This window comes from Antennarius striatus, chromosome 18 (genome assembly GCF_040054535.1).
Source record: "Antennarius striatus isolate MH-2024 chromosome 18, ASM4005453v1, whole genome shotgun sequence".
Taxonomy (NCBI): domain Eukaryota; kingdom Metazoa; phylum Chordata; class Actinopteri; order Lophiiformes; family Antennariidae; genus Antennarius; species Antennarius striatus.
Genome location: NC_090793.1, coordinates 15,994,145 through 16,006,007, shown reverse-complemented (window position 1 = coordinate 16,006,007; position 11,863 = coordinate 15,994,145). Strand labels below are relative to the sequence as shown.

General features: G+C 40.2%; 1 protein-coding gene across 1 annotated transcript in view; it reads left to right on the top strand.

The window, feature by feature from the left end:
• Positions 1-322: 322 nt before the first annotated feature.
• Positions 323-11,863, top strand: part of LOC137611929 (nucleoprotein TPR-like) — a 24,395-nt gene continuing 12,854 nt past the window's right edge. The window contains exons 1-29 of the mRNA XM_068340104.1: positions 323-571; positions 1,166-1,270; positions 1,882-1,946; positions 2,289-2,379; positions 2,515-2,618; positions 2,802-2,966; positions 3,081-3,173; positions 4,091-4,171; positions 4,282-4,369; positions 4,611-4,748; positions 4,843-4,937; positions 5,689-5,886; positions 6,002-6,109; positions 6,321-6,550; positions 7,002-7,165; positions 7,257-7,381; positions 7,480-7,628; positions 7,719-7,881; positions 8,299-8,433; positions 8,538-8,678; positions 8,779-8,968; positions 9,098-9,294; positions 9,373-9,513; positions 10,181-10,297; positions 10,385-10,588; positions 10,681-10,853; positions 10,938-11,085; positions 11,254-11,391; positions 11,493-11,624. Coding sequence (XP_068196205.1) covers positions 421-571; positions 1,166-1,270; positions 1,882-1,946; positions 2,289-2,379; positions 2,515-2,618; positions 2,802-2,966; positions 3,081-3,173; positions 4,091-4,171; positions 4,282-4,369; positions 4,611-4,748; positions 4,843-4,937; positions 5,689-5,886; positions 6,002-6,109; positions 6,321-6,550; positions 7,002-7,165; positions 7,257-7,381; positions 7,480-7,628; positions 7,719-7,881; positions 8,299-8,433; positions 8,538-8,678; positions 8,779-8,968; positions 9,098-9,294; positions 9,373-9,513; positions 10,181-10,297; positions 10,385-10,588; positions 10,681-10,853; positions 10,938-11,085; positions 11,254-11,391; positions 11,493-11,624 — 4,029 coding nt within the window. The 5' untranslated portion in view covers positions 323-420. The remainder of the gene's footprint in view (positions 572-1,165; positions 1,271-1,881; positions 1,947-2,288; positions 2,380-2,514; positions 2,619-2,801; positions 2,967-3,080; positions 3,174-4,090; positions 4,172-4,281; positions 4,370-4,610; positions 4,749-4,842; positions 4,938-5,688; positions 5,887-6,001; positions 6,110-6,320; positions 6,551-7,001; positions 7,166-7,256; positions 7,382-7,479; positions 7,629-7,718; positions 7,882-8,298; positions 8,434-8,537; positions 8,679-8,778; positions 8,969-9,097; positions 9,295-9,372; positions 9,514-10,180; positions 10,298-10,384; positions 10,589-10,680; positions 10,854-10,937; positions 11,086-11,253; positions 11,392-11,492; positions 11,625-11,863) is intronic.

Sequence of the window (11,863 nt, the reverse complement as noted above, 5' to 3'; positions counted from 1 at the left end):
TTAGCAATTTCATGCACGATAAGCGTTATATGGTTTGCGTTTTAGCTATAAAGCCATCAAGATTAGGACAGTCAAACAAGTAAAAGTATCTTTAAAATTTTGCTAAATTTAAAAATGTTATATGTGTTGTAACTACATTGACTCAAGGCTTTTAATGCATTTATTCCACTAAATAATATGTGACAAAAACAGTATTCAGTAGTCTTTCCACTCTGTCTTGTAGAGTAAGGAATGTTTTTATGGGCACTCCATGATCGCTTTATTTTGAAAGTTCCGACTGGACATGCTGCCTTTGTGAGAGTGAGAGACTTGACTCTGCGCTTCTGAGGTACCAACGAGTTTGCAGACAGAGGATACCATAAATTTATCCTTACAGAGTTTGGGATCTATTTATTACTATTTTTCGGGGATTAGGTGGGGATGGCGGCCGTGCTGTTGCAGGCCCTGGAGCGGACGGAGTTGAACAAACTCCCGAAAGGCATCCAGAACAAGCTCGAGAAGTTTGTGACGGAGCTCCAGAATGCTAACGAGGCTCTCCAGACCCAGCATGAGCGGTTGAAGGCAGACAGTGGTAGGTAGCTCCAAACAAGTGGAAATTAGAGTGTACGATGTGATAGAAATCCGATGTCAAATTATAAAATGCTAAAAAAACTTCTTTGTAAATACAGCCATAATACAGTATTGTGTGTGTTACATGATTGTCTCAACTAGCCGCGAATATTAGCAACAGTGTAGAGGTAATGCTAACTTTGGTGAATAAGAATTGTATCACCTTTGATAATCCTTGTGTGCGAAATCAATGTATACGTTTTATTTACATAGTTAAACTGTTAATAAATGGTATATTTTGCCCATAATTGTAATATATTGTGGGGGGTTTTGCGTCATTCGGTGAAATGAAGCCTGGCATATCGTTATTTTACGGGATACTTCATGATCAGGTCTGATGAATTCACAATTTGACATAAAAACATTCAAGCCTTTGCTTTTTACTTTGAACTCACACATTACGCTAAATTTTGTCATGCCTGTATTGCAATTGATGATCTTTACCCAATGTTATCCTGGTACTGCCTCTATTGGATGTTGTACTTTCTTACTGTTGTATTTGTCTGTGTGATGTTAATGGACTAATGTTTTTGTTTTGTGTTCCTTGCCCTTACAGAACAGCAGTATTTTGACATTGACAAGAGACTGGGAGAGAGTCAGGAGCAGGTCTTGGCTGCCACCAAAGACCTACAAACCCTACGGGAGCAGAATAAGACCCTCAGTGAGTTTTCACTGTGCACACACAGTCTTACCATCAGTAGTTGTTTATTTGGTGCATTAAGTAAACAGGTGCAACTAGAACCAACCTCTTGACTTACTCAAAGCGTCGCTCCTCATTTACTAAACTAACTCAGACTCCAGTTTTCTAAAAATAATAACAATGTCTTGTTTTCAGCGGTTTCTTTAATGAAAAATGTGAAACCCACAACAAAATTAGTCATACAGTCTACAATTCTCTTGTTTACAGAAAGCATTTAAGTGATAAACTACTTTGGAATCCCCCTTAAGGGTCCGTTCATCGTCCCTGAACCCTGCCCTTACAACCACTCTCCATTCTAAACATTTTATTCTTTTCTTGAAATGACCGCAAGGCTTTTATGGGTAAACATACTGACAGTGTAAAAGTGTTGTTAATTTTATTGTAGACCATTAAAGCTTTAAACTGTTTTAAGTGAAATACCAGGCAGTTGCAGGTATCATCAGGCTTTCTTGATTACCACAGAGCGTAGATAATATAATCCAGTTTATGTTATATCAATTTTGTTATTACCATTGTATCTGAGTATGAGTACTTGTATTGTGGTAACATTTGTGTGAACAATGTCTGTGCAGATGATGATCTGAGCACTCTGAAGGGAATAGAGGGAGAGACCTCTGAGGATAAAGCACCACAACAGGTAAACACAGTCATGCCTGTCATGAGGATGTTTTGTTGCTGATGTGTAGTTAATATTTAACCCGATTGTTTTGTTTTAAAAATCGGATTACTGTATATCAGTTTGTCATGTGTTGGACTTCTGTCAACAGTACTTCATTGATCACTTTCCTTTCCTTTTTCCCTCTGAAGTGAAGAAGTGAAAAAATATGTGTAATTTTCTTACCCATAACAAGTGGTTGAGCTTTGTATGGAGCAGATTCTCTGATTACTGTTTCCATAAAGTTTTGAGAGTAATTATGTTTAAGTATTTAAGTATTAAACTGCAGTTTAAGCACCATCTGAATTATATGTGTTGCTGCAGCAAACCAAATCTAAGTATGAGATTGAAGCTGAGAAGAGAGAGCTTGCGAGGCTGCTGGAGAAGAGAACACAGGAGGTGGAAAACCTATCTGGTAATAGAAGATGCACACATACACACACACAAATACACATACGTGTGTAAAATTTGACCATATAAACTTAGTTACCCTTACCCTCAGCCATGATAGGGAATACATTTATTTTTGACTGTTTATGTGTGTTTTCAGAGGATGTGAAACATCTGAATGAGAAGCTGACAGAGACCAGTAAAGTCAAGATGGAGCTGCAGTTAAAACTGGATGATATACAATCATCTGAAGCTTCTGTGCAGGTATACATCTGGTGACATCTACTACACCTGCAATGTTATATATTTGACTTTTTTTTTCTTCAACACATTGTCAGGATCTTTGAACCTAAATTCAGTTTGAGTGGCCACACATCCTCAAAACATACTGAATGTTGTTTTATCATATTTTTAATGTGTTCTCTGTCCTGCCTTTCTATGTCGTAGCACCGGGAGAAGCGTATGGAGCAGGAGAAAAACTTACTAGAGAAGAAAATTGAGTGGTTAACTGCAGAACTGACAAAGAAAACAGAAGAACTGTTGAACACCAACAGAGAGAAAGGCAAAGAGATTCTTGATCTACAGAGCAGTCTGAATAACAGCAAAGAACAGGTAACACCCTAAACACACTTAGATGCCTGTTGTGTCATTATTGGAGCTGTTCTTTGGGACCAAAAGATTTGGCAAACAGCAGCAGATCTAATGATAATAATATGTTTTCAACAGGTGAGCAGCCTGCAGAGTCAGTTGACATCTCTGAAGGGAACCAGTGAGAGCCAGAATAAAAGAGCTGAAGATCTCAACAAAAAACTCAAACAGGTAGAATGAACACATCAGTGTCAGTGAGTGCTTTTCATTCATTCATTCATCCATCCATCCATCCATTCATTCATTCATTCATTCATTCATTGATTCATCCATCCATCCATCATCTAGCCGCTTTCATCTACTGTTGCGGGTCCTCTTTTTGACCCTACTTTTTGTTTTGGAGGCTCCCTCACTATTACACTCGCCCCTGTGGAATAGTGTTTGAAAGTGTTGTCTACAGCAATGCTCACTAATCAGTCAAAAAACACAACATTATTGCGTGTCTAGATTGTAGATTACAGGACAAACACTTGACAATGACTGTTTTTTTAGACCATTTGAGTGAAATTGGATTATTTCCTGCGGTATACCTGACATTCTCTCATGGCACACTATTGTGCCGTGGCACAGCGGTTGGGAAACACTGGTCTAGGAAATTAAACAGCACATTTCTCTTCTGCTTGAAATTGGAATAGATTCCTGGTTTGTCCAGATGTCCCTTGACAACAACAGAGTATTATAGTTTCATACAAGCCTGTTTCTGATACCATTATCAACTAGCAACAAAACTGATCTGGGTCACACAGAATAATTCTGTGGAGGCTGTGGGGCTGCCTCTTTCTTTAACTGCAGAACACATGTAATTTTCTGTAGATCAAAATGAGGAGTGAAGATTACCCACAAATCAATGTATAGAGGCTGATATCAAACCAGTTTAAAAGAGCTCATATAAAAACTTTATGTTTTTATGTTTGGTGAATAAAGCTGGATAGGAGACTCAAGTTAAGTGCATTTGTGGGACATGTATGATCATATTCTGATAAAATATGAAATTAATGTGGGGCAACAGTTGCTGAAATTCTGGGATATTTTCGTTGTCTTTTTTTTTTTCTTTTTAATTGTGCTGGTGACTTTTTGTATCTCTCCAGGCTAAAGATGAGCTGAGCACCATGGAGGAGAAATACCGCAATGAGCTCAATGCTCATATCAAGCTGTCTTCACTGTACAAAGTGAGAATCACCGCGAATCATCCGAGATAAACGTAGAATGTCTTCTCGTTGTTTGAATGTAATGTTACAGTACATATTAGTCAGAGTACTGTGTCTTTGTTTGCCTGTAGGGGGCAGCGGCAGACACTGAGTCAAAGAACCAAGAATTGACCAGAGCAGTAGAAGAGTTAAGCAAACTGGTGAAGGAAAGTGGGGAAGGTGACACTTCTTTTTTTTTTTCTTTACTAAAATTTAAAACATTGCAGAAAAATGTAAATGCATGTCAAGTAACAGGATGTGATTTCTGCTTGTCATTTCTATGTTGGTATTATTATATCAATATATATGACAATAATTTTTTAAAAAGCCCTTGTTCAATAACTTTGATGTCTAACATGTTGCTTTCCATCTCATAAGTATAAATGGTGATCTTTGTGAATGATGTCACTGTGGTTTGCAGCCAACAAAGCTCTGGAGAAGAAAGTATCACAAGCAGAAGAACTGAAGGCTCAGCTTGAGGCAGAACTTCGAGAGAAGATCAAGAAAATGGAGAAAGAGTTGGAAAATGCCACAATGAAGGCTGCTGGCAAACACTGCTGTAAGAATGGACAGACACATTATATTTCTTTGTACCTGGATATGCATGTTGAGGATTAAGCCATGGTCATTCTTGTGTTTGTGTTCTGTTTCAGGTGTGCCCTCTCTCTCTGAGGCTCAGTTGGACTCCATGTGTCCGTCGGCAGCTGCCATTGCTGCTATTGTCAAGCCTGGCATGAAGTTCTTTGATGTAAGTTCAGTGGGTCAATAGGCTGTCCATTTATTATTACCTTTGACGTGATCGTAATGTTTCTCCTCGGGCTGAAGTAGCCGATTTGGAACATCCAGCCAATAAGGTGGGCAGATGCGAGGTCAACCGGAAATTTGGTGGCCAGATCTGATGTCAGAGTTCACACAGAAATCAGCCTCCCTTCAGGTTTTTGTGAAGGTGTGATTACATGTTATGTGTGCTTCAGAACATAGCCACTGGGAGAACCTGTTAACTTTCAATTTGAATTTATTGATTTCTAATTTCTATGACCGTTCCCATTCTTCACTCCTCACTCTTCATCAGGAGTGATGAGGTCATTTTGGAAAATGTTAAACCTAGTAAAATGATCAACCTAGTAAATGACAAACAGTGGTTTTTCAATAATCTTGCTGACGAGCAGAAAAATAAGACAAAAAATGTCATCTCCTTGTAAGACGACTTAATTATAGTAACAATAATAATATGATTATAATCTATCCTAAGTCTCTAGGTATATTTATTGGAGTCCTTTGTATCCTGTGCTATATTTTTAAATTCTGAAATGATCATGCCAAGACTTGACACTTAGTACAGAAGGCCACAGTTTTTTTTAGCAACTGTAGAATTAGTCTCTCTAGCTGTAAATCTCTTTGTTATAAAGCTACATGTTATAAAGCTATATCTTGGGCATCTGACACAAAAGTATTAGTTGTAACAAGAATACATTTTTCTTCTCTGTTCCTATGTTCAGTTGTATAACGCGTACGCCGAGTGTCAGACGCTGCTTCAGCTCGAGAAGCAGGAGACTGGGAGAGTGAGGAGAGTGCTGGATGAGGTTGTGCAGGAGGTTGAATCCAAGGCTCCCGTCCTCAGGCGTCAGAGAGAGGAGTATGAGAACATGCAGTCGTCCATGGCCTCCCTGTGCAACAAGCTGGAGCAAGCTCGAACGGTGAAGGATAACTTCATGGTTCTCTAGCATATCATTGAGTTTCATTATTCTCCTTGTCATATCACATAACATCCTGTTGATTCTAATACATACACTGTTTTGTTTTCGTTATTAGGAGATCTATAATTTGCAGAAAGAGAAAGAAGAGGCCAAGCAGTGCTGTGAAAGCCTGGAGAGAGACAAACTGACATTGGAGAGACAGCTAAAGGATTCATCTGAACAGGTACACACATGAAACATGCTTTCAGGTGATGCAATGAAATGAATCACTTTAACAAGTATTTGTGCAGTTGTTCACTTTTTCTCATTTAGTTATGTAACAAATATCAAGGTAGGGAATTGATGGAGCAATTGTATAACACACATAGAAAAAAAAAAGTCATTAATTTAACCCATAGTCTTCAGTGCCATCCACATGTTTGTGTCTTGTCCAGCTATGTTCTCTACTGGTGGAACTGGAACAAACCAGGGGTAACAAGGTAACGGAGAGTAACGAGGTAACCAAGGACAACAGCAACATCTCCAGCACCTCTGAGGTCATCGGTCACCAGGTGACCTTCCGTAGCGTGGAGGAGCTGCAGAGGCAGAATCAAAGCCTGCTGGGAAAACTGAGGGAGCTAAAGGAGGAGAAGGACAGAGAGCAGAGACAAGTCACATCAACCCGGTTAGAAGGGCAATTAGTCTCTTGTCGTTTTTGTTTTATTTAGCATACATTTTTTGTAATTTACCATAATTTCCAAAATATTGAATATAAAGTGCACCAACTAAATTTTAAAATTAAAAAAAATCACACCTGTCTATTAGCCGCAGAATACTATTCCAGCAAAAAGCGTAAATTAAAAATGTTTAAAACCTTTATCTGCAAATACCTTATTGTTTTGGCAAACAAAATTGAGATTTAGAATTTTTACAAGATCAGTGTACTAATGTTCAAATGATAACTATTTCACATATTGTTATATAATCATTTGATTTGAAGATCTCTCCACCCCTGTTACGCAAACATTTCCATCTATTTCATGCAAATTTGTTTATCCTCAATGCTCAGAGGATTAGTGGCCAGTGAAGCTGTTTAATATGTGTTATAATCTGTAGTTCTGTCTGGTTAACTTTAGTGTGTCAGAGTTGGAGGCTGTTGTGAAGAAGCTGCAGAAAGAGCTGGAGCAGCTGCGAGAGCAGAGGAAGCAGCAGCAGCAGCTGGCCGATTCCAGCAGCAGACAGAGAGACATGTACAAGGCTCTGCTCGCTCAAAGCACTGGCTTCAGCCTGCCTCCTCAAGGTCACACCCAAATCACAGCGTCTATGGGATTTATGGTGAATTCGATTTGACTGAGTAGTGACTGAGGTGAAGTTTGTCTTTTTCTCTGCAGGTCCAGATTCTTCATCACAAACTGTTCCTTTCAAACCTTCAGTCCCAGCTACTCGCTCTACTCCTCAGAGAGCTGCCGCTGCTGAGACGGCTCAGACAGCTCAGGCTAAAGCGGCTTTGAAGCAGGTACATGCAAACATCTCCACACAGACAGTATAAATAGAGGGGAAATAAACACATTCGCAAGCTCTGCTGCTGAGTGGCTATGTGTGTGTTTTTTTCAGCTCAATGATGCCTTCATGCTGTACAAGAAAGAGAAAGCTGAAAACGACAGGATGTTGAATGAAACGAACGACAAGCTACAGAAGCAGCTGACAGAGCTCCGCTCCAGCCACACCAAGCTCACCTCTCAGCTAGATTTCAGCAGCAAGAGGTTTTGTCGGGTCCAGTGATATGTCTACACATTTCTTCTACTTAAATTTTTGGAAATAATTTTCATGAAACGTGCTTTTGTGCATATCAGGTTCGAGATGCTCCAGGAGACTACATCAGCGTATCGCAGGGAGATCTCTGCCCTGCAAGACAAGACCCAAAAAATGACTGCAATGGCACAAAACCATGAGCACATCATCCATACGATGAGTCAGGACCTGCGGCAGGCCAATGAGAAACTGGCTCTTGAAGAGGTGAAAAAGTTAAATTTAAAGGGAACAGTTCACCCCAAAATACATGTGTTGTCATTATATATTCAGCCTGTGACAATGGAAAGTCAGGTGGAGTCTATTTGTGTGAAGCTTCACAGATAACAGGATTGCAGCATATTTTCCATCAAGTTTGTGCATCCACAGGTGCACAAACTTATCTCTGTGGCTTCTGTGAGCATTTGGAACTGAAAGTTGTGAATTCTGATCGATTGGTGTCGGTTTTATCTTGAGTGGCCCTGATGTATTAAATGGGCTTTATATGGTTGAGTGCTTAAATGTTGAGTAAATCATACATAGTTCCTCTTTCCCATCAAAAATATATTTTTTATTTTGGTCTTTGTTTTATTTTTTTATGAAATGATAACCTCATTTTTATGTGCAATGTCCTCACATCTAAAGGTACGTGTAGAGAATTTAATGAAAGAGAGAGATATGTTAAGACAAGCTGAGAGTCGGCTCAGTCAAGAGAAGGAAGCCATGCTGGCTGAGCAGCGTAACCAGAACCTACTGCTCACCAACCTCAAGACTATACAGGTACCACATCACTCATAATTGAACTGATGCAGATCATTTAAATTTCAGATGGACTATACACTATAAATATTGTTATTTATCTTCCATCTCTTGTTTTCATGTAGTTGACAATGGAGCGTACAGAGGCAGACACTCGTCAAAGACTGAACAAGAAGATCGAACAACTGGAGATGGACCTGGCTTCCATGAAAACCAGACTGGATGAGGAAGTAGCACGAAGACATAACCTCGGCCGCTCCATGGATGTGTGTGGATTGTATTCAAATAATGCATATGGGTTGATGCTGTATATGCTCCTAAGAGCTGTTGATAGATTCAGGAAACTTCTCTTTCTCCCCTCTCCAGGCTCAGTTATTAGAAGCTAAGAAACAGCTGGAGACCCAGAACACATTGCAGCAGAAGACCAGGGATTTGCTACATTCCTCTGAACAGCAGGTGGCAACACTTAAAGCTCAGCTGGCCTCTGCTTCGTCCTCTGAGGTTGTCACGACCACCCCAGCTACCAGAGCTGCAGGCCTCAGGGCTCCGCTGAGAGGTAAGCAGCAGTTGCTAGAAGTGGAGACCATGTCGGAGATATGTTTCATCACTATATGATGATATTTTCTCTTTGATGCCTATACAGTGAGTCAGTCAGTGCTGTAAAACTGATTCCTTTGTCCTTCAGTGCGCTCTCCGGTGCCTGCAGCCTCCCAGCAGCTCAGCCAGTCAGAGCAGGAGCTCACAGAGGTCAAAGACCAGCTTCGTACTGCTGAAGAACAAAATGCTGAACTAACAGAGCAACTTAAGAATGCTAATGTTAAAGTAGAACAGTACAGGGCTGTGGTTCTGACTCTGGAAGAGAGCCTGAAGAAAGAGAAGGAGGTATTAGTTTGTTTTTACCTTGAAGTCATACTTGCACACCTGTCTTCTCAAGTGAAATGACCATCCTTTATTCTATAGTCTCGTACTCCTTTGGAAGTCAGGCTGAAGGAATCAGAAGAGGTGCAGAAGCAGTTGGAGAAGAGGATATTAGAGGTGGAGAAAATGAAAGAGCAAGAACAAGATGAGAGGAGAAAGGCTTTGGATGCAGTGGAAAAACAAGTAAGCCTGTAGCACAACATTATGCAAGTGAACTTTTGGAAGCATCGAGTCATTATTTTTGTTTGTTTGTAATAAAACCTCGTGGTGAGTCGTTTTAACTACATTCTTGCCTCATTGTTAACATAACTGAGGTAAACCCAGTCAACCAGATTAACTTATTCTTTAATTTTTAGGCAAGTGATCATTTTGAAAAGATCATCATTTTATCCATAATTTCTAACTTCAAGCTGTATAAACTTGTATGAATAATATGAGCACCTAGCAGACAAATGAAATGGTCAACAGTAAATCAGCAATTTTGGACAACATGAAGTGTAATTATGTTTGGGGATAATTTATCTTTACCAGTTTTGTTCATGATGGTGAACTTTGTTTTTCGAGACCCTTCACTAGTCCATCTTTGTCGCATCAATTGAAATATAATCAACAGAAAACATCAAGTTATAGTTTAAGTCTATTATGAAGCAAGAAAATCATATACAGAGAAAAAATTAATTGGATTACCTGAATTTAGCCATCTATGAGGTAAGACTTACAAAATTTGTTAGTGTTTTTTTCTGACCAACGGTTTCAGTGCATTTGCATTCTTTCAGCATGTGCAATTTAGACCTTCAGTTTCCTATAATAACATATATATGTATACTACCCACTCTGGTGTTTTGTCCAGGTGAACGAGCTGCAGCGCTCTCTGAAGGCCAGTCAGGTAGAGCAGCAGGAGGCTCATGAGAGATCTGCTGCCGCTGTGACACTGGAGCAGAAGGCCGTACAGGACAGCCTGCTGCAGGTTCATTCACACACTCTGAGAATATCACACCCAACGTGTGAACGAAGCTCAGTTTACCCGTGAACATTTCCCTTTTGTACTCCTCAGACAAAACTAGCAGCAGAGGCGCAAGCCAAGTATGAGCGAGAGTTAATGCTTCATGCTGCTGACGTGGAGGCTCTGCAGGAGCTGAAGAAGAAATCCCAGCAAGAAGCAACACAAAAGAGAGATTTAGAGGAGCGACTTGGCAAGAACACCTCCCTCCTGCAGGAGAAAACAGCAGCATGGAATGCAAGAGAGAGACAGCTGAAGGTAGGGCACCTAACCAATGAGGATGAAGAGCTTACACCTTGTGCAGTATTTTTTTTTTCTAAAATGTGTCTGATAATTGGACCTTTCTGCAGGAGGATCTGTCCAGTAAAACCCGTCACTGTGCAGACCTGGAGAAGCAGAATGCACTCCTTCACCAACAGATGGATGACATGGCCTCCAGGAGCCGTCAGCAGCAGCAGCCACAGCTGGACTTATCCTTCAGTGAAGAAGGGAAGACCACTGAACAGATACTGGAAATACTCAGGTAATACTGCAACAACCTGAAGCAGAACAATTTCTGTGTGGACTCACCAGGTTGAGTTCACACACAAATTTGTGTTTATTTTAGGTTTGTGCGACGTGAAAAAGATATTGCTTTGGCTCGATGCAACGCATCTGAGGAAGAGGCCCTTCGCCACAAACAACGAGTTGAACATCAAGACAGACAGTTGAAGGAGCTGCAGGAAGCTCTGAACACTGAGAGAGTGAAAATGCAGGTACGTAATGAAGTGATGGGGAACTGGAGAAGGCTAGTTTTTGATCTTTCCTATAAAAAATTGGCAGGTGTGCTATCGCCTTTCTCAGATAGGTGCATGGAACATTTTGACACAAGCAAAAACTCTTATTATATCAAGTCTGTGTTTTTGCTCTCTTTCCTGGGTCAGGCTACATCCAGGACTTTGGCCCTCCAGGAGGAGAAGCTGAAGAAGATGGAGACCATTGGTGCTCTCCAAGAAGCCAACAGGGTGCTGAAAATTGACCGGGATAAACTTGAACAAGAACTACACCAAACTGAGGCTAAGGTAAGATTCAAGTATTGGATGCCATGGCTTGAGCTATATTTTTTTTTGTTTGAACCTATTATTTCCTGTGTTATCTACACCGCCTCTCTTTTCTTTGTCAGGTGGTGAAGCTCCAGTCAGACATTAGCCCTCTGCATCACTCCATGTCTTTACTGTCAGAAAAAAATGTTTCAATGCAGGCTGATAAAAAGTTGCTGGAAGAGGAACTCAAACGATTAAAGACTAAAACACAGGTAATAGTTGCGTGTGTGTGTGTTTTTGTCTGTGTCTGTGTGTATTTAGGAATATGTACAAGAAGGAGCCCAAGAATAATTTTTAATACCCTGCTATTTAGATTGGGTAGAAGCACATAGTGTAGATTAAACAGGTGAACATGTTGTCACCAGTCTTCTACAGTTTCAGATAATGTTTATCTCAGCCTTCATTGCAAACAGTCTCAGTTTTTAAAATACTTAAATGTGAAAGTTTTGGT